The 26,028-nt window shown below is 34.1% G+C and overlaps 1 protein-coding gene across 2 annotated transcripts in view; it reads left to right on the top strand.

The window, feature by feature from the left end:
- PDE4D (phosphodiesterase 4D) overlaps positions 1–26,028 on the top strand; it is a 421,789-nt gene that overhangs the window by 46,374 nt on the left and 349,387 nt on the right. Inside the window, exon 1 of one of the 2 annotated variants that reach the window (XM_074855371.1) lies at positions 3,687–3,955. The exons of the other annotated variant lie outside the window; for it this stretch is intronic. Coding sequence (XP_074711472.1) covers positions 3,687–3,955 — 269 coding nt within the window. Of the gene's footprint in view, positions 1–3,686; positions 3,956–26,028 lie in introns of those variants that run through there. 2 annotated transcript variants of the gene reach the window in all.

The raw sequence follows: 26,028 nt of genomic DNA, 5'->3' as shown, positions 1-26,028 counted from the left end.
GATGTGATACGTATCAGCTCTCACATGTTCTTATTTCAAAAGAAGCAATAAATACATTTTTTGGTGGCACTTTACAGACCACTTCTGGTGATCTTATTTCACTAGTAGAACTGCGGAAGAGCCCAGAAAATTAACTCATCGGAAAAAAAAAAAAAAAAGAGAAAAATATTGGCTTTGTAGCCTTGATTAAAAACCCTACAGCATTTTTTTTTTTTATTGTATCCTATGATTTCTTAATGTGTGTGAAAAACACATACTGGTGTTTTTACCTGAAGAAGTTTTTCAGAGGAGCGGATAATAATGTTTTCTGGTTTTAATAATAACTGTGGTGAACTTTGTGGGAAAATGAGATATGTCTTTATTAAAACACAGTCAAGTAGGTCTGTTCCTTAATTAATCAGAATCTTTATAGGAGAAAAAAAATGTACTTTGCTGTCTTTTTTTAATGTGCAGCTAGACACATTAAACTGCAAAGGATAATTTTTCCTTATGGAATAGTTTTTTTCAAGACTTAATTCTAGCGCCTGCATAGGCTACCTCATGCTACTGCCTTTTTTCTGCCTTGTCTTATCCCCAGTCCTGACTGTAAGATAAGTATTTTCTCTAACTCACATAGTGGTTATTTGATATTACTGGAAGTTAGATCTCTGCATTTTATTACGGTGAAGGCTGTTCATGTTTCTAGTCTATAATAAAATCAGCCCAAAGGCTTTCATTTAACTTCATAAACATGCTTGATTTATATTGTGAGATTGTTTATAGCCATTAAAATTATTGTTCTGTGATTATGAGCATGTGAAGAACTCGTTTAGTGCTCCTAGACTTTTTTCTTCTTTTCTTTTTTTTTTTTTTTTTCTTTTGAGGAGGAGAAAGAAGCAGGCATATGTCAAAATAAGGTGTCTGGGGGAATGGAATATCTACACTCAGAAATCTAACCCATTAACCAACTGAAGAAAAGCATTTTAGTTAGCTATTCATGCAAATTGTGCTACTTTATGATGACTGAGTTAACTTTTCCTGTTACAAGGCCTTATCCTGCTGTTCAGTACACATTACATATTACCTCTGTGAGTATGTGGCAAATCCACTCAATACCCATAATGCAGGGTGTCAAGCTAATGATCCTTGTTGACTTAGTTCTAATATTTTTAAGAACAAGGGTAATAAAATGGCTGATCTGTGGACTAATACCTTCCTCTTCTATAATTATCTTTGTAATGTAGTGCAACTTAAAGCATGATTCTGCACCTGCTGTAATAAATGTTAATGGTTTTATTGACGTCATTGATTCATTGATATCCAACGGGTCAGTTTGTCTAGTTTTATAAAGTCACTGCAGCTATCTGAAGATTATGGTTTGGAATAGACATCAGATGGCAGTATTTCATAACAAAAAAGAATATAGCACTCATTATACAGACTGTACTGTTTGGAAAAATATATTGGACTCATACGGAATAGCTAGTGTTTTTTAATAAATAAAAAAGAATAAGAGACTAATAGAGACATGAGATGTTTGTCCTTTATAAATATAAAATAAACATTTTCATATATTATGCTTTTATTTTCTCTGCTTGTTGGGGACCAGTGCTCCTTGTACTACTCTTCGAACTAAAAAGGGGTGGAAACAGTTATTGTGTTAGTTATGATTTAATCCAGTTCTTCTTCTGTCTGTGGATTAACACTTCACTTCCAGTTTAAATTTTGTTCTTAATAAAACATAGTTTAAAATTTTGTTTTTGTAGTTTTAAGGATATGTGGGCTGTATTCTATATTTTGTCAGTGTTAGTTTTTACATAGTGATTAAATCTTCTATAAAATTTTAGAAAAATATGCAAAAACATAATGCACAGTGATTTCTTCATTCTGTGACGCTGTTCAATATTGAGTTACATTTGTGAATACATTGTTATCAAATTTCACATATGACGCAGTACAGTTAAACTTGTCTACATAATGGGCCTGACACCTGATAGCAAAGTCATTCTTAACATAAGTTGACCTTTCAGTTGCTGTTCTGTTCTACTTCTGTCAGCATCATGATGTTCTCTTTATAATCCTCATCAGGAATTGTGGCTTTAGTGCTAAGTACAAAGGTGATTCCTCTCCATTTTGACAGAAGGCTGCTTTTGCAGGATTTCTGATTTTGCCATAAGACAGAAAACAGTATTTGCCTTTCACACCTGGTCATGTAATTATGGTCAATTGTGGACACTGTGTGTGCTCCAAAAGGAAATTCTTATTCACAAAGAAAAGCTGGATTGTAAGACAGAGTAAAAGAGAAGGAATATATTGCACCAATGAAAATGATATGTAACCAATGTTCTGACATTAAAAAGAGATCTCTCACAAAAAAGGTGATGATTTGTGCCTGTAGGATGGACAGGAAGTATGGTTATAACCTGAAAAGATTGTTGTTGCTATAAAAATGAATGTACAAAGCTTAAGCAAATATTAGCCTACCACCAGTTATTACAGGTCTTTGTCAACTATCAGTGAGTTATGAACAAAATTGAACATGTTTATAAAAATTTTCTCTTTCAGAATAGATGAAGTAAGTTACTTTAATTAAAAAATAAAAAAATAGATCTCAGAATTGATTGAAAAGGTTTTGTTGGATCAGAAAACTGCACCAATATCTCGTTTGCATAAAGCCATGAAAAAAATATATTCTAAAAATGAAATTTAATAGTGGTATGTATAGACCAAATAAATGCAAGTACTTTTGCCTTTTTATATTTTGGAAATTCTCTTTTAATATCTTTCGGTAGTTTATTTCCCCACCGGCTGTGAATAGAAAAAAGGCACTTTCCCAGTTCAAGTAGTGGTCATGATGTGATGATATATTGAATTAAGAACATCTCATTAAACCAATACTAGTAGCTGTCATACTCTGATTTCAGTTTGTGTGCAGATCTTAAATGTTTGTTTTGTGTTTCTGGAAAATGTAAAGTAGCAAGTATTAGCCTTTCCTAATTGCATTTGAAAACCGGTTGTGATAGACTGTCTCGGGGTGGGGGAGGAGCAGAGGGAGAAAGCAGAACCTAAACCCTTTTACATTATTTAATTGTAACATTTGTTAGCTTAAGAGGTAAAAGGTTGTAATCTTGATTTGTAGATGGGGACTACAAAGATAAATCCTGTAGATCCTGTAAAAAACAGAAGAGGTTATTCAGTAGCCCCCCTTCCTTTCAGCCTCCCTTAAGGTTCAGAAATAAGCAAACGGAAAGAATAACCAAACAAAATGAGCACATATCTGATGTTTAAGCCCTCCTCCAGCACTTTTTATGTACATAACGAGAAGTCACTCAAGCAGCTGCAGCACATTAGTTCCAATAGTTTAACAGTCAGCTTTGCAGCTCTGACAAAGGCTGTGCTAAAGCAGTTTCTTCCTCCCGTGCTCACTTGCTATGATCGCTAATAAGTGATCTTTGGCAGCAGGGCTGTGAAAGGAGTGGTAATGTTTAATAGGTTTCTGTGGAGGAGCTAGCTTGCTTTTTTCTTTGTAGATCATTATCTATAGGGAGACGCTGAGGGCAGGCGACACCATGTTGAAAACAGAATAGTCTGAACTGGAGTTGGAGATCTACACAGTTCTTGGGAACTGATTTAGAAAGGAAATATTTTAAGCAGTCAATCCAATATTTGATTGTATTAGACCTTAATAACAAACTTACTTGGGAAACATGGCTCAGCAGACAAGTCCGGACACTTTGGCTGTTCCTGAAGTGGATAATACAAATTGTCAAAATCCATGGTTAAATGAAGATCTTGTGAAGACCCTGAGGGAAAACTTGTTGCAACATGAAAAGTCCAGGACATCTAGAAAATCTTCATCTGCTTCTCCCCGGCTGTCTCCAGTTATTTCTCCTAGAAACTCTCCAAGGCTTTTGCGCAGGATGCTTTTAAGTAGCAACATACCAAAACAGCGGCGTTTCACTGTGGCACATACCTGGTAAGCACTGACTGGGTTGTCATGAAATATGAGATTAACTTTTCTTGGTAGAGCATTTATCTCCTTGATGTCAGTGCTTATGTGTGTTGGTTTGATCTCTGCGTGAATCCCTCTGGTTGAAAGAGACAGTTCTAATTTGTGACTCAAGTTAATTTCAGACCTGAAGTTTAAAATAGTAATTAATTTATAAAAAGTAAGAAAACATGTATTTGCTTGCACAAAGCTACTCTATTTCCTCTGATTTCTAAGGTAATAATTCCTTTCTTCCCCTTCCCCAGAAATAAAAACTGGAGTCTTAAGAAGGAAAAGTACTTTTCTCATTCTGTGCTGTTCAGGTCAGAGTGAGTAGGCAATTTTTTTCTTTAATGTATCTTTTAAATATTATTTATTTATTTATTGGTAATTTATGATCCCTCCACCCCTAAGCAGAATAGCATAACTTTGTTTATCTTTTAACAGTACTCAAATTAAGAAGGAGACGATAGAGAAGAATGGTAGGAATAGATATACTATATGGAACAGTGATTTTTATTAAAGCAGTTGCTAGAATAAACAGAAGAAAGATGGAAAGGGAATCTCTTGTTAAATGATTCACTAGTACTACTTTTTTGGTGACTTTATTTCTTAGACATGTATTTGTGATCAAATCTATAAAAGACATCAATTTTGTTATTTCCATCTTCTGTAAAACAGCAGCATAATTTCATTACTTAATTTATTCTTTTTTTAAAATGTTACATATGAGATTATTGTAATTTAATAATACTTTCCTATTTGCTTTGCTAGTCCTGAGATCTTGATGTGTTCTGTTTTTTCTTGGGAGATTTTTTCCCCTATTATTTTTCAAATAAAAATGTAATATAAAGAAAGGAGTGTAATGAAATACTGTCATGCACTCTAAACAGAAAATGGATCAAGTTTATCTTCATTTGTCTAAAATTAAATTTACACCATCTGGTATGTGCATTGCACATTGTATACATGTGAGCCTAAATCTTTATTATGTGCGTATTTGTGTAGCTAAAATACTTCTTTGATAAAATAATATTTATACCCTTGAAAAGGATGAGGAAAAACAAGTGTGCCTTTATACTTAAAGAATACTTGTTTTGAAAACAGTGTATCTGGTCAGAAATTGCATGTGTAACAGAGAAGACTGAATGACATTAGGATATTTCATGTTCCTTTAACAGTTATGAATAAATCCCAGCAACATTAAGGATCTTTAATTTCTGGTCTGCATGAAATAATTTATAAAGCAGTCTAGACATAAACACATGCAGGATAGATAAAAAATAATTCAATGTTTTACATTGTAAGATGAAAATAAATAAGAATTTGTGAAGGTTTAGAGAGAGAAATTATGTGTGATTATGTATGTGTTATGACAGTTATTGTAGACAGTTTAAGATGACAAAGGAAAGATATTAAAAGGGACAGATAGGAAGTGAACAAACAGGTTTGGGCAACGTGAAAGGACAAAGGCTGGCATAGTATTAAAAAGTGAAATTTTGTTTAAACACACTTCCTCTAGTGAGCTTCAGAAAGTTTTGAGTTTGGGTAGAGTGTCTTTTTCTATTGTGAAGTGTAGGAAATGCTTGGATTTTTCCCAAATATGTGAAATATTAGGCCTGCAAAATGTTGTTGTTGAACAAGTCATCGTTATTTCTAAATGATTTGTAAGGCTGGCTCATCTTAGCAGCACTTTTTTTCCACAAGTAGAGAAGTAGATAGTCAAGCAGAGTTACAATAAATTATCTGAGAACCAGCAAAGAAGAGTAATATTTCAGAAGTGATGGTGGAGGAGAAAAACCGCTAATCTTAAGCAATAATGTATGTGATAGGACTTACAGTCATATGAAGGAAAGCAGAAGCACTGCTATGGGCTTATAAAATATATTTGTTGCCAAATCCTATCAAGACCATAGTTACTGATACATCTTCACTTGGTTATCTATTTAGAAAACTGAGATGCTCTGTGATAAATGTGGTTTCTACATGCTTTGGCTACATGGGCAGTATAGTGGCTTTAATTCCATATCCAAATAATCCATTTGAGGGAGCTTATAGGAGAAAAGTTCTTTTGAAAATGGAGTAGTTGTAAGTTTACTCCAGAATGTTGTGCTACGGAGGATCCATTCTGGTTTTAGTGCGTATAGTTTGTTCCACTATAGTTATGACCTTCTCAGTAAGTGCTCTAATTTTCTTGCATTTCTTCTTTAATCTCTTTTGTACTTTGAGAATAGTCATTGAATTAATGTATACATCTTTCTTGTTTAGTCTATGGTTCACACAGGCATTACAAATTTTAATAATATGATCTTATTCAAGCCACCAATAAGTTGGAAAGCCATTCTGACTTTGCAAAATACCAGTAGTTTTATAAATTTAGTATTTTTTTTTCTTATGATTATAAGTTTACGTATATATAAATAGCATAAGAACTAAATGTATAACACTAAAGATATTGTTGTGTGTTGCCAAATAGAGCCACCACAGATCCAGTGCACCAGAACAACTTATTTAGATTATACCTAACTCCCTGATTTCCAGTCTCTGAAATGGCATTCAGGTACAGTCAAGTGGGTGGCAGATTGATGAATTATTCTGGCAACCTGGTTCTTCCCCATTTCTTTCATGAGGCCTATAGCTCTCCACCTGTAATGGCCTGGGATGTAGAACTGTTGAAACCAAAATGCATTTTCTTTATTATGTGACTATTATCCTTTCACGTGAATAATGGAGTTATCATTTTTAGTCATATGGCAGGAATAGTCAGTCTTGTAAAGACTGGTTGTGAACTGTCAAAATGCATTATTCTGTTATGTGATGAGGTGTACAATCATAGGATGCAGTGTTCACATACATGTCCATTTAAATAGCAGGGTGATGGTATATTGTGTAAAAGATGTGTAGCTACTTGTGATTAAAAAAGGTGATGTAGTGTGTAAGCCTTTAAGATCTCTTTAAGAAGCTGTATGGTTCTTCTTTCTCGAAAACTTGGACCATTATGTCTTCTGACACTATAAAAAATGACACTGACATTGTATAAAAATGTACTGAAAATTGTACACAAACTGGGCCATTTACTAGGGAGTGCTTAAGAAAACTGATGGAACCATTTATTTAGATGTGTTCTGTCTGTATCAGTTGTGTTCAGGAAGACACAACTTAATAGGCTATTTTTTAAATTTGTTTTTAATAGGAGGTATCCATGGACTATGTTCAGAAATGTGGTTATATAACTTGATTTTGCTTACAAGAATGTAATGGAAAATTTGCCAGTATTTCTTTCAACTGAAAGTTCATCACTAGCCATTAACCTCAGACATTTTGAGTCCTGTCTCCTTACTTTTCTTCTTTATCCTTCCCCAACTATAACTCTGAATTCATTCTAGCACTTGAAAGATAAACAACTGATTTTAGAATTTCAGAGAGGAAAAAATACAGCATTAAGAGTGAGTTGAAATAGAAGGTTTTAAGTGGTAGAAATGCATGGCTTCTTGATTTTTGCTGGAAAAATTTCTGAATGACTTACAGCTTCAGAGAGTGTTACAGGTGGTCTTGCCTATAACTGTGAAATTAAAACTAGTTAAGTTACCTTGAACTTTAAGCCTGCAGCACTCTCTGTCTATAGACAGTATCAGTCTACAGTCTATAGGAAACAACTATAGCAACTGAAAAGAAACAAGTGTTTCAAAGCTTCCTAGCCAGGAATTAAAATATACTCTAGCCAAAACCAATTCGGGTTCCTCAGAAATCTGCATTATATTGTATTACTGTAAATGTAATCATAATGCTTTAAGATCTGGGCAATATAGTGATGCAGCAGCGTGTATTACAACCAAACACAAACAAGATAAATAAAGTCCTCTGGTATGTGCTTGACAAATTCAGTTTCTGGATTGTCTTGGTTGGCTCTTTGTATGCGCTTTCTAAGCCACCTATTACCCCAGTGCAGTTTGGCAAGAGAGATCATGAGGGTGGGATCATACATGCTGAGATTTGTGAGAAGAGAGGGCCTTCAGTTACAGGGAAGGAGACTGTCAGTTCCCCAGCTGTGTGAACAACCAGTGTATGTAAGACATGTCCAAAGGTCTGTGGAAGGATGTTTAGATACTTTAAGTCATACAGCTTTAGTTAACTCATGTGGGAAGTCAGCTTTCCTTTATTTTCCATGAAAAATTCCTTTCTGTAGGAAAGGGAGGAGAAGCAAGAAGCATAAATATTTGGAGCAGGATAGTAAGGTTGGTACAACATAGCAACTAAATTGTATCTATTTAATTGGAAGTACGAAGTCATGGCATGCATGTGCTTGATTTTTTTGGCCTTTATTATTTGCTGCCTTAATACTTCTCAGTGAACACAATGTTCAAACTGTCATTTTTTCTCTGTTGTATGTAACTTTGGATGGAATATTTGCTGCCTTTGTGATTTATTTGTGTGTGTTCAGATACAGCAGTAGTGTTGCACGTATCTGCACAAGTAGTGATACATGACATTTTTTTCCTTATATAAAGTGGGTTTGTTATTCATGGGTCTATTGTCAGTCTTTGGCATCTCTCCCTTCTCCAGCTCTTCTAGGGTTCATTTTGTACTTTCTGATGTTCAGGGTTTTTATGTTTTTCCTTTTTAGACTTTTTTTTTAAAACATGCACCTCCAAACCTAACTATTTAATATGATTACTGACTGTAAGAATACAAGTATATGCTCAGTTATATAGAGTACTTTCATCTGAATTCAGCCAGCCTTTGTCCCCACCCATAGTAAATAGTTTTACGTTGACTTTGGCATTCAGATATGAAAATGATAGATGCCCTAGAAATAGTTTAGATAGATAGGGATAAGGTGTGCCATTTTAAGTTTCAGGAATGTAACTGTCATAAGGGTACCGATAAACTCAGGTCTTTGTTTATTTTTATTACACAATATCTTTTCATGCACTTTTAGCACTAATTGCAAGAAACAACAAAACCTCAAGTGTTAGTTACAGGTAGATTGCAGAAGAGCAACATATTTAACTTGATGTGGTTCTACACTGCCTGGTTCAGTGTATTTATGCTGAAACTACTAAACTATAACAAAGCTATAACCAAACTAAAACTATAGACTTTTTCTCACTACAATTTTTTTCCAATTTTCAAGATATATTTTCTTCAAATATTTTTTAATGCCTGTCTGTGTTTTCCTCAGTTTAACTACTCAGTACATTTCAAGGAACTAAAGTAATAACAATTTGGTGTATGAAAACCATTTCAAAAGGAAGATCCATCAAAGCAGAGTAGGGTGATAACTATGCTAAGAACACTAGGGAATGATAGGATTTGTAGTCTCTGTACTCTGTGTTTGTATACTCTATACTAACAGCTGAAGTGTTCTAGAGAGTTGTACAGAGTATCCCTAACTTCTGTGGAAAAAAAACCGTTATGGAAGAATATTTCAAAGAGAAGCCAGATTGCAGCATATTTTCCCTATTTAATTAAATGCATGTACTCATGAGATTAAAGGCAGTGTTTAATCAAGTTACAGATGCAATAAAATTTATTTAACAATAACATCCTTTTGGAAGTATTCAAATAAAATATAAAGTTTAAGAAGACAAGATTATTTGAGTAAGATGAAGATAAATTGCACATTTGCGTATGTGACCTTATTTGTTTCTGTTCAATTAAGAAAACATCTGAGTTTCTTCTACTACTTCCTTGCTTTTTCTCATGTAAGTTTTATTCATACTTTCTAAATCAGCTGACCAAATATTACATAAGGTTTTAGTCAAGGTAACAACTGGCATATTACAGAGGACTCTCATCCATTGATTTTCAGGCTTTTTAGAACGGGTTACCTTACTCCTTTTCTGAAATAGTATGTGATCCTCTCCACATATAATGTAAAGATATTCATAATAGATGCATAAATCATTCCCATGATAATTTAAGTCACAATATTGTTACAGAGACATACTACAAATGTGTAAAATAATCCAATCCACATATCCACTCTTTTCTTGAAATGCTGTTATATAAAGAGGGGCATACTTATGTGAATGCTTGTATACAAAGAGGCAACAGGCTTGCAAAGGCAGTATGTGTATTTGATGGGGTCTGTGCACACGTATGCATGGGTTAGCGGGGCAGAGGCTAGGGATGAGTTAGGGGAACATGATACTGTCTAGTATCTACAGAGTGGCTTGCAATAAGCTGAGGATGCTGCACAATGGTGTTAACTACTGTCAAGTTAATTTACCAGAAAGAAATCATATTGTTTCTCCACAGCTCAAACCTGAGGAGAGACAAATGAGGACAAAATTCATCTCTTTGTAAAGAAGAGGCAAAGATGCATTTTCCCAAATAAGAGTCACGTTAGAGCAGAGTTCCTGGTATCAGAAAGGAAATCCAAAACCACTTCAAAAAAATCAGTGAAAAATCATAGACTATGTTCTGAATCAAACCACTGTGTAAGGAGGAACAGTATGAAGGTGAAAAACCAATAAAGTTGGCTGGCTAGATTTGCTAGTACAACAGCTGTCTTTTATAGCAGTACCTATTGCATCTCTCCTTCTCTCTTGTGGATGACCTCCTTGCCTTGTAGATCTGATATTTCTTTGTAAGTTTTAATAGCTGAATTGCTTTGCCTGGGCCATACTATTGTCTGATCTGTTGTCTTTAATGGTGTGTTCTGTGTTGGACAGAATTTAGGAGAAATACTTAATAATTTAGCAGAAGTGGAACTGAGTTCCTGTAGTTCTACTTCTGTTTAGTAGTTACCTCAAAAGCAAAAACTGCTTTGCAAGTGCTTTTGCATCCACAAATTTTTATTATATAATTATATATTATATATAGATTATATATATAGATTTTATATATCATATATATAAAAATGTTATATATATTATATAATTATATATTATATATACTATAATTATATCACAGGTTTTTATGTGTGACTGTAATGGCTGTAAAGGTTTTATCTATTGTACCCTTCCAGCATTATAAATTCTCTGATTTCCTTAAGGTTTTTTTTAAGAATTTGCAAAAAGTTACTGTAGTTCTTGTAGAATGCTTTTATTAGCTTACTGTGTAACATCTTGGGAAGCCTTTTAGACTCAAGCAGTCTTCCACACTGCTTTGTTGATTGTATTTTGCAAACTTGATAGCTTCACTTTCAGTTTGCATGTGTATATTACAACTTTATTTGTGGTTTGCTAAAACAGGTTATTTATTCTTGCTCCAGCCCATGCAATCCTGTCTATTTCTTCTGCAGTTTGACACACTTTCAGTGTTTTACACAAGCTGAAACTGGTATCACATGGTGGCCTTTTCCTCTGTTGTGAATCTCAAGACTCCACTGTACCTTGGCCTTAAATTGAGGGTTTCATAGGTATTGTATAGTTCCATATATATAACCTCAAAGTTTCAAATGTTATAAAATCTTCAGAAGCTTCTTTTCTATTTGATTTCTCATAGTAATTCGTATCTCTTAATAGATAAATTTCTTATGGGAATAAGTATTCTTACAATTTGTTTAGCACAGTCTAGCAACTAGCTGGCTTTTCCTGTATACATTCTTGAAGAGCTTCATCTTCTTTATGTTTTGTAGGTATTACTCCTCCTTTTTTTTTTTTTTTTTTTTTTTTTTTTCTCTCTTGTGATGTTTCTTCTGTATCTCATGAACTTTTTGGGTTTTTGTACTTCTGTTTCATCTAGTACCAAGCATGATTTTTCCACTGGTGGTCCAGGACAACAGTGAGTTTAAAACTTGCAAGAGTTGATTCCAACAATAGGTAAGTTAACATTTAAGTGAGAAAGAAGATTGAGAGAGACATCTCTGTCAAGCTACCAGTCCCATAAGGAGTAACTGTTGACTGGAACCAGCAAGTTTTACTCTGTCTGAGCAGAGTATTGGCAGAGTTATGGTTTATATAGAAGTGCAGTGAACAGTTTGCTAGCAGAAGGTTTATTTCTGTCCTGATCTAGGGAAGATGGCCAGTGGTCTCTAGCTGAAGCAAGTTACTGCTGCTTAAACTGTGTCTGCAGTAGAGTGTGGTCACTCTGTTGTGGTGGGATGCACTGACAGATCTGTCCTTTCACTCATGCTCAACTAATGTTTGATCTTGGTCACTAGATAACATTGGTAATTGGCATCTCCCCTCACTGCAAAGTTTTAGGGATTAATCTTGTGAAACCTCTACTGCTTTATACTATGTAGACTAGTAAATTTAATCAATTTATATCAGGTTGACTTTACATTTCCTAAACCCTCAAAATTCAGCAAACACTCTTACCTTCTTTCTCCATCAGACACAGCGTGACACTATATGGCTAACACTTCATGTTAGTACAGAACTTCTTTTCTGGTAATTGCATATTCCCCTCTTAGGAAACATTCAGGATCTTCTATCTGTTATTTTCAACAGCTTACTTTTATTAAGCCTCTGCACTGAGTTCTTCAAAAAAGAACTTGTACAGAATTAATATAGCAAAAAAGAAAAATTTTGTGTATGCACAGAGTGAAATGTAAGACAAGAAGGACACACTCTGTTTCATTTATTGTTTTATAAAAAACCATTTGTGGTCATGTCATAATGCTTTAATTGTAACCTGTTTTCCTCTTAGATTGTGCTGTTCTTAGACAGAGATCAGATCTCTTCTGTGTTCTTCAGGGTACCGAATTTCATTCAATATTCTTACTATAACAGATAGAACTAATCAGTTAGAATCTCGTTGTGACAAGTGTTCCACAGATATGCTCCTGACAGTGAGATTGATTATTGTAGACTAGTAGTCACAGATTTTTTTGGAGAGTAGATTGTTCAAGTAATCTTGGAATACTTTAAGATGTAATAATGTGTGAGAATGAATGAGGTACAATTAAATACATGAGCTTTATGGGCCAGACTAACTTTAGCTGAAATATCCAGGAACATTCATAGTGTTCTTTAATACATGAATTTGTCTTTGGGATTATCTCTTGATAGCATTACCTTGATAATTTAAAAAAATTATTATAGATGAATTAATTGAACATGTGAACTGTGGGGTTTGTGTCTAGAAGTGTTTTTTTGTGGTGTATGTTTTACTGGGTTTCTGTGATAAATCTGCATCTTCTGAGCTTGTCAAATAATCTCCAGGAAAAAATAGTAGGAGTGTGCTAAAGAAGGAATCTCTAGAAGGTGTTTTAAGAATATCTGTCTATATATTCATTTTATCCCCCCAAAATAGAATAAAATGACAAATAAGTTTTATCCAGAATAGATCTGTGTGATTGTTTTCCAGCTTTATCTGAACAATATATATTTCCATAGTAAATAAGTTAAAGTAGGTATTTCTGATCTGTATTTTAATATTATAAGATTTTCCCAGTTATATTCAAATAGATATTTGATTTATTTGACCAATACCATAAATATAATTTTGCATTATAGAAGACATATGCAATCCCAAATCACATATGTTGTTTTCTTTTGGGGATGGGAAGGTTCACTGAATGATGAATTGGAGAAGTTAGCTATTGTATTTCCAGTCTTGCTGAGCAGTTGTATTTTCATAAGCACAGCCATAAGCAATAAAATCTAAATTATTTTAAAATATATCTAACTCTTGGACCTCTTCATTATTATGCACATTCATGTGACAGAGATTGAATTTTCTGAAGGTGTTGATTACAATCATAACATGTAGCACATTACATAATCAAAAAGAAGAATAAAGGCTTGTGCAAATGCATGCTGTCATGGGAAGCAGATTAGACCACATAATTAAATGTGGAAATCCAGCAAGATCACAAAAAATGTTCATTAGAAGGCCTAAGAACTGACTGCACAATGAGCTCTATTCCCCACACAGAAAATAATTTACTGCAGAAGAAATATTTGAAATTTACAAACAAGTGTTTCTCCAAGTATATATCACTTGTTTCCAAGGAATGCAACATATTTGAGAGCGCGCTAAATTAGATATGCCAGCTACAAAATGATTATTTAAGAACAATTGTCTACTTAAATATTTCTTATTGTGATAGTCACAGTCTGGAGACTTCTGGGTGGTTCTCTTGTGGGTAGACTGCATTTGTCTGTGGTGTTGGTGTACAAGGTATATGTTTTGGAGAAGGAGTTATTGTCGCTGTTGTCACATAATAGGTTGTGATATCTGGTGGCACTAGCATAGAAGCCACTGTGACAATACCAAGCTTTTGGTCTTTCATCAACAATAGCTTGCCAAGAGAAACAATATTAAAACACATGTTGATTGGGATGGGGTGGGGAAATGGGCTATGAGAAAAATTAAATCCCATCATATGATTATTGTTAACAATTTAACAATAACACTAAGGCTGAAGCATGCCAACTGCAATCTTTCAGTGTGTAAAAACCATCTCAACAGAAGAAAAGATTTTTAGGCATGAACATCGGGATAGAGGTTGTGAGGAAGTTTCTACTAAAATATTGGAAAACACTGACTTACTCTGCCGGAAATACTTACTTTGAAATACTACAAAGTTTCCCACCCCTTCATCCCCCAAGTAATTGCTGAGAGTAAGGAATGCCTTGTTTCCCTTCACCTGGAGGCTGCACAGGAGGGAGTTCTACTGAGCTATGAAATACAAATCACAGTATCGTGTGTTCTGTTTGGTTAGGTGGCAATGAATAATAAATATACAAGAATATACATGTATTATATTATTATGTATTATATATGAGATATATATCTCATGACCCACAACAAGTTTTGCCATTACTGCTGTTCTAAATAGATACTTCTTTTCCTTTAAGCCACGTCTCTTCTTTTAGCAAATTCATAGTATACTTAGTGGCCATATCTGCAAATTATTCTCTATTTTCTCCTTTTACATTATCAAAATTTCTTTCTGATCTGTTTTGTGGGGTTTTGCTCCAATCTGGAAGCCTTCCCTTTTTAAAGATCTCAGCGTGATCTTGATAGACCTTAATGAAATGCTCCTTGAAACAGTATCATACACACTGCTGTCTCTTCATCGTGATGATCTGATACCCATTATTCCACCTAGGAAGGTCAGTGGTTTATTAGCCATTCTTCCAGAACCTTCATATGCTATATTGTATTACATGGAACTCCTACCATAAGAAAAAACATAAATATTTTGCTGGTAATGCTCTTGTATATTCACCAGATTTTGTTGGGACAATGGTCTAACCTTTTCTATGACCTATGCAGGAATCTCTTAATCTGGTTTATAATCTGACATCTACTAAAAGAACGTGCTTACCAAGAATACAGTTTTTCAGTGTTTCTATCAAGTAAATATATACCACAAAAATTGAAAATGTGTCTTCACAATTATAAATCTTTTCTTCAGAATCTTTGTTAAGGTTGGTTTTGGATGAGTTGTTCCAACTCTCTTTTTCTCCTTAGCACCAATGATCTGCCATTTCATTGTCCTGATCTTCATGTAACAGTTGTGGGGTTTTTTTAATTATAGAGGATGGTTTAATCTCTGCTCCCTTGAGAGGGTATATTACAATGTAAAACTTGATCTCAGTGCCTTATGAACCTTTGGGAATGTATCGCTAAAAGTATTTTTTTTTTTAATAAATTCTTTTTCAAATTGTCAAAATTTAAGTTTAATGTCCAATGAATTGTTAAGAAATGGGATTCATTACTAAGAATTTTTAATTTGTAAACTAAACTAGACTCTGTGTAGACAGCATAGAAAAGGGTTTTCACAGCCCCTTTATCCATGGAGCATCTGCTGCAAATGCCATTGATATGCTGAGCAGGAGTGAAGCTTACTTCACATGTAGGGGGGAATAAAAATAAAATCTCAGCTGAGTCCAAGGAGGAGAGCCTCTATCTTTCATTCTCCATATATTCTCAGAGCTATATAGTTCTCCAGGCTCCATGCTGCATTTAATTACAAAGTTGCTCTAGACATACCTTACACAACTAAAAAATGCTTTGTGTGTTGTGGCTTTGATACAAGCTGCTACTTGCATGTCCAAAGTGCAAAGATCATCACCAATCACAAATAAATTTATTCATGTTTAAAAGCCTTATAAAGATGTCATCAATTATTTGAATGCACAGAATGAAACATCGTTGTTAAAATACATAGAAGATATGGGCAGGTAAAAACATGAAGTGACCTTGGTCTATAAAAGTTTGGTAATATTTTTTGATTATAAGCTTGTGCTATGAGCTGTAACTGTTCAATAGTTGCTGTTTCCATCCACACCCTTTTGGTAATAGAAGGTTATGCTTTAGTTGTCATAGAGGGAGTTATACAGAATACAAAAAAGAATTACTTTGAAATGGAAATCCCCTAATACTATAAAGGTGATCCTCTCTACCAACAAACAGGGTGGCATATGGTAGCTTATGTAAGAACTTACATTTAGAAAACCTAATTGAAAAGTTCATGAAGCCTACATCAGAAAAGACATGGGCTCTTCCAGACTTTATATGCATTAAAGTGAAAGAAATAAAATACTTCAACAGAAGGAGGACATGGCTACCAATGGATACTTTACTTTTTCTTTGATACAGTCTTCATTCGTAAAACAAAGTATTTATGTAATATGTAATTTAATTCTTTTAAGGATGTTTAGACCTTGGACTAGACTTACCTCGTTATATAGATTCTGCAAAGGTAACTAATACTGAATAACTTTTGCATAATTAATTTTATCCATATAATAATTTTATAGTGGAAGCACCCAATTTTACTGTGACAGTTAAAGTACTTTTGCAAAGAAGTAGTCTGCTTAAATACATTACATTTTGCAACAATAAGGTAAAGGCTTCATGAACAAGAGTAGTCTTAGATAAGGAATTTGAGGTGAATACCTGGAAGTAGTAGGCTAGCTGGTTTTGGAACATTTGAATGCACATGAAGTTAAATGGATAAGAGTAAGGGGCAAAACTCAACCAAGCTTGTAATGCCTTGTCAACAACATTTAGATTTGAGGCTTAGAATGGCTGAAGAAAACCAGGTATTATAATGCTGGGGTTTAGATGAGAGTCATCTGATTGAAAGCCCCTGAAACCGTCTGACTCACTTTTTGTCTTGAAGACTGATGATGCCTTAGTATGGTGACCAATGGGTTATAATGCAGGCCACATACAGTATTATAAATGACTAATTTCAGACTACTTGAACACGAACACCATTGTTGTTTGCCTATTATCACCCAGTCTAGAGAGTGATAAATAATGACTTATTTCTCTAGCAAAGCCCTCTTCTGTGTGCTATTTTCCAGCAGTGGTAAATGAATTCCTCAGTAGTTCGCTAGCAAGCTTCTTAATTGCTTTCATACTCATCCTCACATAGTTACATGATTACATAGTTGCATGAGGTACTTCATACTAATTTGAAGGTGTTTTACCTTTTCAGGAGCTTAGTTACCCCTAAAATAATGGTACTTGAATCTTATTGCACTTTCATGCAATGAATAATAAAAATACTCAGTATCATCTTTAGAATAAGATGTAATGAGGTTCAAAATTAGTTTTAATAGTATGAAAAATAAAATTACTACCACAAAAATAGAATTTTCTTGATAACTAATTTCCTTTTTCATAACTGCAAAAAGAAAAGTCCAGCTTTTCTATAAAAAGACTAATACAACATTGCTTAAGCTGGTAGCTTGTGACTCACTCCTCTGAGTAAAAATTTTTGGGTGAGGATCAGGAAACATTTCTATAGAACCTGTTTCTGTTCCATTCATTTATTTGAATAGAGTACTGAATTATAACATCTAATCATTAATTATCAACTGCTTAAATGGTTTTGAGGAGGAAACAAATTCAAGTGACTTGACCAACATAGTAGGAGATGAACTTTGGGTACCTCTAAATTTTTCAAGGTGAATTGTAAAGTACAGTTTTAACATTTGAGAAATATTTTCTTGATTAAATAAATAAGCTCTGGAGGAGCACTTAAATCAGTAGAAAAAATTATAGTATCCCTTTTTAATCAATGTCTGCGACATCATAGTGATGTCACTATGAAGTCGCAATAGAAAGAGCAAGGTAAACTGCAGTTGTGCATCTATTTCGCTCTGTTGAAATAAAAGCATGACTGCTGTGTGATTGTTGTGTACAATAATCATGTAGCTCCAGAGAATGAGCTTCTCAGCTCAAAGAGGAGGTATGTGCATTAACAAAATATAAAAATCCAGTTCCCACTTACAATAACAGGCAAATAAGTGCTATGGTTACTGAGCCTTGTAAGAAAATTCAAGTAGAGGCACACATGGCCTTGTGGATATAGTGTGAGGAACTGGGTTGAAATATCCTGGTATTTTAAACCTAGCTCTGACATCAGTTCCCATTCTTTGGATTCAACAGAGTTGTTTATACTCTATTGTCCTAATTTCTAAATACTTAAAATAAAACATTATAATATTTATCTCAAGAATGTTTTAATATTTTTCTTATGCTTTCCAAATATGAAGTGCTATCATTACTTGCTTACACATCAAGAGAGTGTTCACTTTTTATCTTCTAAATATTAAATATCCATTTATAGTTTCTTGTAGTATCAACATTCTTGGTATAGTAGGAATCTAAGAAAACATCCTTGTTTCGAACTTTTTAACTGTAGCAGGAACCAAACCAATACAAGCTTTAGGGGCTTCTTCCTTATGAGTCTATCCACTGATCTGTAGCAAAAATCTGTAACATTAATGTAGTTCAGTATGACAGGTACATCTAAACTCATTTATCTTGCTTGTCATCAGACTTACCAGTTCAGGGATATGCCACACTAACCTTGACTATGCAGTTCAAAGCTCATTTGTATCTGATTAGCAGAAAGAGCAGACAATGCAAAAGCATACCTGCTCAAAAAGGTGGAGACACTCTCTGGGGTGGAGAAAAGGCCAAACATGGTTGTTGAGTAGTGTTTCTTTCTTAAATACAAAGCATATTTTCCCTGCTTTGCTTGTTACAGTTTCCAATGTCTGCAAAAACTGAAGGGCAACAGATCTTTGCCTCTTTCTGTCTGTAAAAGGTATCTGTTCTGCTCACCCAAAGTAGTGCTGGTCTCATGGAAAAGATGGTTATGATCATTGTTAAAAAGCACCCCTGTCATAATGTGTGCCCTACACCGAGAGCAAATTATGGCTGCTTGGACAAACAATTCTAGCATTTCTTAACATATAAGAAACTGTCTTATAATCTTAATACCCTTTCCTGTAAGCAATTACTGGGTGTAGGTTGGGGGGGGTGTGGGTGTGTGATGATTGTTGTTCTAATGCAAAAAAAAATCTTATGTCGTTTTATGATGTCTACTTCATTACTCTTGCAGGCTTAGCTGTACTAGCCTTCCATACCTGTATTAAGAGGGATTGAAAGGGAGATGAATGAACTTTCTAATGTTGGGATTCTGGAGCCATATAACAACTAAGTACATTAACCCATCTAGAAAATATTGGTAGCTGTCTAACAGGCAACATTGCAGAAATTACACATTTGTTTGCATCTGTAGGATAGTGTTTTCCAGGTGTTCAGCTTGTTATTGAGCAAACCAATTTAAATAATCCATTTTACATATAATTTATCTTCCTTAAAAGTAATCTAAGCCGTCTAGGATCAAAAAAAAAAGGTGAATCTTTTCCAGCAAAGAAATCTTGGCTGATCTTGACATATTTCTATAATGATTACCTATCAGTGACTGAACTGGAAGGGCTATGGTGACTAGTTGGAGTCTAAATCTGGTTTGTTGGTTTTGTTTTCAAGCTTATTAAAGCTGCACTTGTAAGGGAGAGTGTTCTATTTCTTCTGCTAAACTGAAGATCTGAACCCAAAAATCACCTTTAGAAAATAGACATACAGATTAAATATTAAAGAATTTAAATTTGGAAATTTAAAGTCTAAGTATCTTTATAAAATCTCTTGAGGTTTTAATTCATTTTAATTTTACATTCTGTTTCTTGTTTATATATTTTTCCATACTCACAACTGTGAGCTGTCATTGATGGCATTGCTTTCAATGAAATGTCTATCGTATGAGTGGTGAGTCATTCTGTAGATAAGGGGTTAAGACCAATGTGTCAAAGTAAACTCTTTGCAGTCAGATACCTCTTGGATATTGTAAGGGTTATAACTTTCCTGGGACCTTCATATGCACTACTTCTGCACCTGAGGCCTGTAATTTTGTGCAGAGCACTCACCGAAATTGTATAAAGAAATGATTCTGTTTCTACAGCTCTGAAAACAACTGCAAATGGGGAAGAAAGTAAAAGAAAAGGTTCTTATTTTAATAGTTTTTATATTGACATTAGAAGCACAAAATTCTTCCAGTGGAAAGTAGGAGTATTTATATGGTGGCAAAGAAATATTTCTTAATGAAAATTTCAAGCTGCGCCAATACAAATGTTACAGTATCATGAACTACAGAGATTCTTCAGGAGGTGAAATGTTTTAAAATTGTTTCACTGTGAAGAAAAATCAAAAAATAAAAATCTATTTTAAAAGCAAAATAATTTAAACATAACAAATTAGATATTGGAACTTGAATGTGGTTCAAATTCTCTGCCCATTCACTCTGGGGAAAAAAATGCAGAGAAAATTAAAATTAATGTGATACTGTTCATTTCCTTAATGTGAAAAATGTGTAGGGAGGGCTGGCTAAAATGTTATGATACCTTTTCTAAAAGAAATGATAATGGTTTAATTTTGCTAAGGGTATTGTTTTGTAAATAAGCTTTTTCCATATCCTAAGTCCAAGAGAAATGTAAATATTGTGTTCTTAAATGTAGATTACATTTCTTTAGTCTTAAACAAAAAAACCCAAATGCATGAACAATTATTGCTGCCAGTGCAGGAGGACATGCATGCAAGGGTGAAATGAACACATTTTGACTAAAATAATAAAGTCAAATCAGGAATGAAAGACAAGGGCAAAATGTAATAAATAAATTAATATATAAAAGGAGAGAGAGAAAGCACAAGTAAACCATTTACATCTTGAAGTGTAATTAAAGGAAATTGGCTTATTCCTGTTGTTGAAGTGAATCTTAACCTGACTATTTTTGTATATATTAAAATTACATGAGTATATTGTTGTGCAGCTTTGAATTGATTTTTTGTCATAATAATCCATCCCCTTAGAAACTCAACAACCAGTTATAAAAATATCTTAGTTCACAAAACACAATCTATCTGTGCTTGTTTCTGACCAACTTAGACTGACCAACTTGGGGGGAGAGCAAATATATAGAATTAAGAGCAACACAACAAAATAAACCATTTCCTTGCAAACTGATTCTTCTCAGCCATTGAACAGAGCATAAATACTGGAGCAGTGAGACTTTATTGTTCTTTGAACTGCACTGCTTTCTGTAGTTAAGAGACCAAGGATGCCAGAGAAAGACCAGGTCTGAACACGTAGGTTAAGGGTGTGGGTGGTATGTTGTCAGAAGGAGTCTGTTGGCTGTTGAGTTTGCTCAGGTTAGAGATCACTTTGCAGTGAAGTACTGCTGCCTGGAGGGTGTGATACCATGTCCGTGGCTCTGAGCAGGCCTCCTCCCACGGGCTGATCCCAGAATTACACGTGTTTGAGGAATAAATTGTCTCGATGCAATCACTCTTATCGTATAACTGTGTATTTAATTAAGGAGAGGAAGTAGGAGCTTTGCTAGTTCTCTTTTAACAGCATTTTGTACATTAGTACATTAATGTATTTATGTAATGTTGTGCAAAAGTGACATAAGTATGTCACTACATAAAAACACATTTCACATATGTAGTGACTGAAAAACTATTGCAATTGGGTAGAAATAATTATTCTACTGTATTTAATAGCAACACAGTTGAATTTGCAGGACATCTGCAACAGTAAAGATTTGTTAAAAAACAAATTTTTTAAATTCTGGTTGCCAGTGATGGAGATTGTTTGACACCTACAAGAGTGAACAGGAACACTCCAGAAAGTAAATCAAAATTAGTAAGATTAATTTTAACTGATCAGTCATAAAATCTTTAATTTTGTTTAAATTCTCATTTTATAACTTAAATAGTTTCAATTATTTTAAGTTACCTATTTTTGGGGGAGGTAAACTTCATCAAATAAAGTAAGACTACTTTAACTCAGGATAAGTATCACTATTACTGTTCAATATAATTTAAGTAAGCCCCTTTAAATTAAGTCTTGGGTGAAACAGTTGGTCCTCAAGTTGCTAGATGCCCTCTATCAGAATCCTACTTCCTCTCCATTCTCCAATCCATCCAGATCAAAAGAGGAGCAAGTTCCAGAGCTGGCAAAGTTACATGGTTATGATTTGACTTTTATGTCTTTTTAATAATAGACTTACTGACAGACTTTCTCCAAGGAGTAGCTACACTGATTTTACAGACAGACAATATATTAGAACAAAGATGTCTTCTACACATAATGACTAGAAAGGAAGGAGGGGGGAAAAAAAAGAAAAAAAAGGAGAAAGAAAAAAAGAGATTGATTGGAGTACATGAGATGGAAGACATAGAAATGCTTAAAATTAAAGCCCATGGTAATTATCAGTTGTAGCACCTTTTGGAACAATGACTAGCATGCTGCGCAGCCATTACACATTTCTGTGTTGCCTGGAAACTGAAATGAAATAGCCTCATTCATTTGCAGCTTGCCCCAGCTCTCCCCTGCTGTAGTGTTTGATACGTCAGAACAGAATAGGCACAGAGCAGAACACAACTTAGGAGGCAAACATTGGTAAACCCATTAACTATGTATTTTTTCTGAAGTGTGATTAGTGCTACTACATTTAAGTATACTATAATACTGCAGAAAAAATAAGAGAGAATTTTTCTGTAATATAGGGCTATTTCAGTTCTGTTGATCAGCAGCATTTTTTCAATGAAAAGCAGAACTTACTCCAACATTGAAAATGTCAATTTTTAATATCCTGTCTGAATAACTGATATGTTTCATGCCTGGCAAACTTTGGTATATTGTGCCATTTGTTAAAGCAGGAAGTATTGTGTGTCTTGGACTGTTAAATATTTGCAATATATATAATTTATAATATTTATTAAAAATAGTGGAATTAATAGTCTTAATGAAAGAGAAGTGAATCCTATACAATTTAATTGAAATTAGCTATTTCTTGTATCAAGTATCCCAAAAACAAGAAAGAAAAAAAATTAATACATTGGTATACAAGGGATAAAACCAAAGTTTGTGTTTTTGATCAGGTTATTTGTCAAAGAGTAGCTTTTTCTGTTTAAACAGTTGTAGAATAGAGGCTAATGTTTGATAATGCATGGTTTCTAAGTAAAGTTTTATTTTTTTAGTCAAAGCTTCTTTGGAATATTTTCCTGTATGGACAAAAAGAATGTTTTTCTTCAAGTGTTATTTTTCAGCCCAGCAAACTCAGTGGAAAAGAATACACTGCTGGTGTAAGACATTCTAGATCCCTCCCTCTCTAAATAGACAAAATTTAACTGTATCATGCTTTGTACTTGATAAACTTAATTCCCCATGTTAAAGGCCAGTATGAGCATTTCTGTAGTTGTGTAAATTCTATCATACGTTACCTCTTGGAATAAAGTGTATTGTGTAACACCTAAAAGCTGGTAACATACCTCCATTTTGTCAGAACTTGTTTCAGGTTTCATGGTTTCACACAGATAGATAATGGGCTTTTTCTAGCCCACTTTATAACTATTTTGGAAAGAACTCTGTGTTTGTATGTGTAACATTTGGTACATAAACTGATAAATGATTGAGAGATAAGAGGACTATTCAAAAAAGTCAAAGCAACAGCAGAAAAACAAAACAATTTTTTTTCTATCACAGATCACCAAAAAATATCTTAGTCTATGCCTTGCTACTAGAGCTTTTGTTTACAAGTGTTGAGTTCAAGGCTTGCTTAAAGCAGAGACCAATATCTACTCTAAAAAAAAATTAAGAATACAAAATTAAGGTAAAAGTAGTAAGTTTCCAGGTCCAGATGTTATTCACTCAGTATTTCTCAAATAACTCAAATATGAAATTGTTAAACTATTACTTACATCTATCAGTGAGATCAGTGTTATTACTAAAAAATCAGATGATCACAAACACGATGCCAGATTTTTAAAGAACTGTTTGTGGAGAGGGAAGGAGGAGAATCCAGAGAATTGTAACCAGGCATGTCTGATTTCTGTACAGAACAAACTCCAGAAACTTTGAGAATGAAAGTAAACGTTTCAGTGCATAGGATAACGTAGAGAAGTGTGAAATGGGCTTTTATAGGAGAAAAGAATGCTTCAGAACTGTTTGGGGGCAGGGGTATTGTGTTTTTCGGGGGTTTATGGTTTTGTTTCTTTGGTTGATTTTGTTTGTTTATTTTTGTATATGAGGGGGTTTGTTTGTAGTTTTATTTAAGGAGTTAAAAAAGATGAGTAAAGATTACCCCATTCTTGTATATATGGATATCAGAATAGCATTTTATACTTTGTTAAGAGCTCCTGAAGAGACAAAGCTCTCATGTAATACTGATTCGATGGAAAGAAATGTTGAAGGAAGTTCATTGACAGCAAATAAAAATTAATATATAAGGGAAAATAACTTCTTTAACTATGCATAACTAACAGTGGATCTTAAATTAAATACCACCCCTGAGGACAGTGTTCTAGCAATCATTGTGGGTAGTCTGTTGAAAATATCAACTTGATGTTAAGGAGGAGTCAAAAAGGTACTCATATTGTTAAGAACTGTTAGAAAAGGAATAGCAAGAACAGCAAGGAGTGATCCGATAGACTAGGATGCTTCAGTTTGGAAAAGAGCTTGGATTTATGAGAAAATATATACAATTGTGAACAGCAGAGGAAATATGAATAAGGAAAAGTCACTTGCTATTTCACAGAATCATCTATGTTGGAAAAGGCCTTGAAGATCATCTAGTCCAACCATTAACCTAACCTAACCTATTTCTCATGTAAGAACAAGGTCACACAGTGAAATGATCAGGCAGCAGGTTACAAAGTGTTTTTTCACAGAAGGCACAGTGAACTTGTTTATGTGGATGTCAAAGTATACACAAGTTCAACATATGATTAGACAAAATCCTTGGATAAAAGTCTATTGAGATCTATTCAACACAATGATGTGAATTCCACCACAAATTCAACTTGCCATATTTTGATAGGAAATATTGAGAGAAATGCCAGTCTATTCTTGAAGTATTAACTTCACTTTTTCTGTGAGCACCTGTTAGTGGCCTCTGAGTGTGAAAAATCCAGCTAGGTGAATTTATAGTCCAATCCAGTGAGGTTGTGTGTGTGTGTGTGTGTGTGTGTGAGAGACTGGGGAGTTGTCTCTATCCAGCTGGTGCAACCTGGAGCATTCCCAACTGGAAAATAAATATTTTGAGAGCTGTTAGTACGAATTCAGGGCTGTCATCTTTGGCTGAAATTAGTCGTCAGTACTTAAGTGTGGAAATTGACTGTATCAAAAGCAAGAAATTCTTACATTCCTTTTAATGCTTTTCAGTAATTAATAACAGTCCCTGTGAAGACTTCACTTGCTCACCTGAATTGGCTAAGTCATTTGCATTTATTCTGTATTGCATCATCCTCAAATTCTGTTGAATTAACATCATTGCTTGTCCCAAGAGGACACTGGCTAATTATTCTTCTTTTGAAGGATATTGCGCTTGCTTTCAATAGAAACAACATCATGTTTTACAGTCTTTACTTATAACAACACTGACTAAACTGAGATGAGGAAAAGGAAAAGAAAGGGTACGCATAGTAACTTAGACAATATCTAACAAACCTTTACCAAGAAACTCAAACAGCTTGGTAAAGTTTGGTTTAAATATTTTGCTCTTTGGTAACTCGATTGATTTGATTTATCACTTTTACTTGGATTGACTTATACCCTGAATGTGCCTGTATAAGTTTAGCTGTGTTTAAGCCCAAGAATTTAATAGAGGTTTGGGGTAGGGGTGTGTGTGGGAACTATGCAACACTGCTAAAGCTACTTGTAGAGGCTTGGGATTATTTTATTCTTGGTTTATTGCTAAAACTAGCCTTTTTTTATATTGCTGAAAATAAATGAAAATCTCATGCTGTCCCTCTTGCTTAGGTTGATTTTTTTGTGATTAAATAATTACAGA

This window comes from Strix uralensis, chromosome Z (assembly GCF_047716275.1).
Source record: "Strix uralensis isolate ZFMK-TIS-50842 chromosome Z, bStrUra1, whole genome shotgun sequence".
Taxonomy (NCBI): Eukaryota; Metazoa; Chordata; class Aves; order Strigiformes; family Strigidae; genus Strix; species Strix uralensis.
This window is presented reverse-complemented; position numbering and strand designations above follow the sequence as displayed.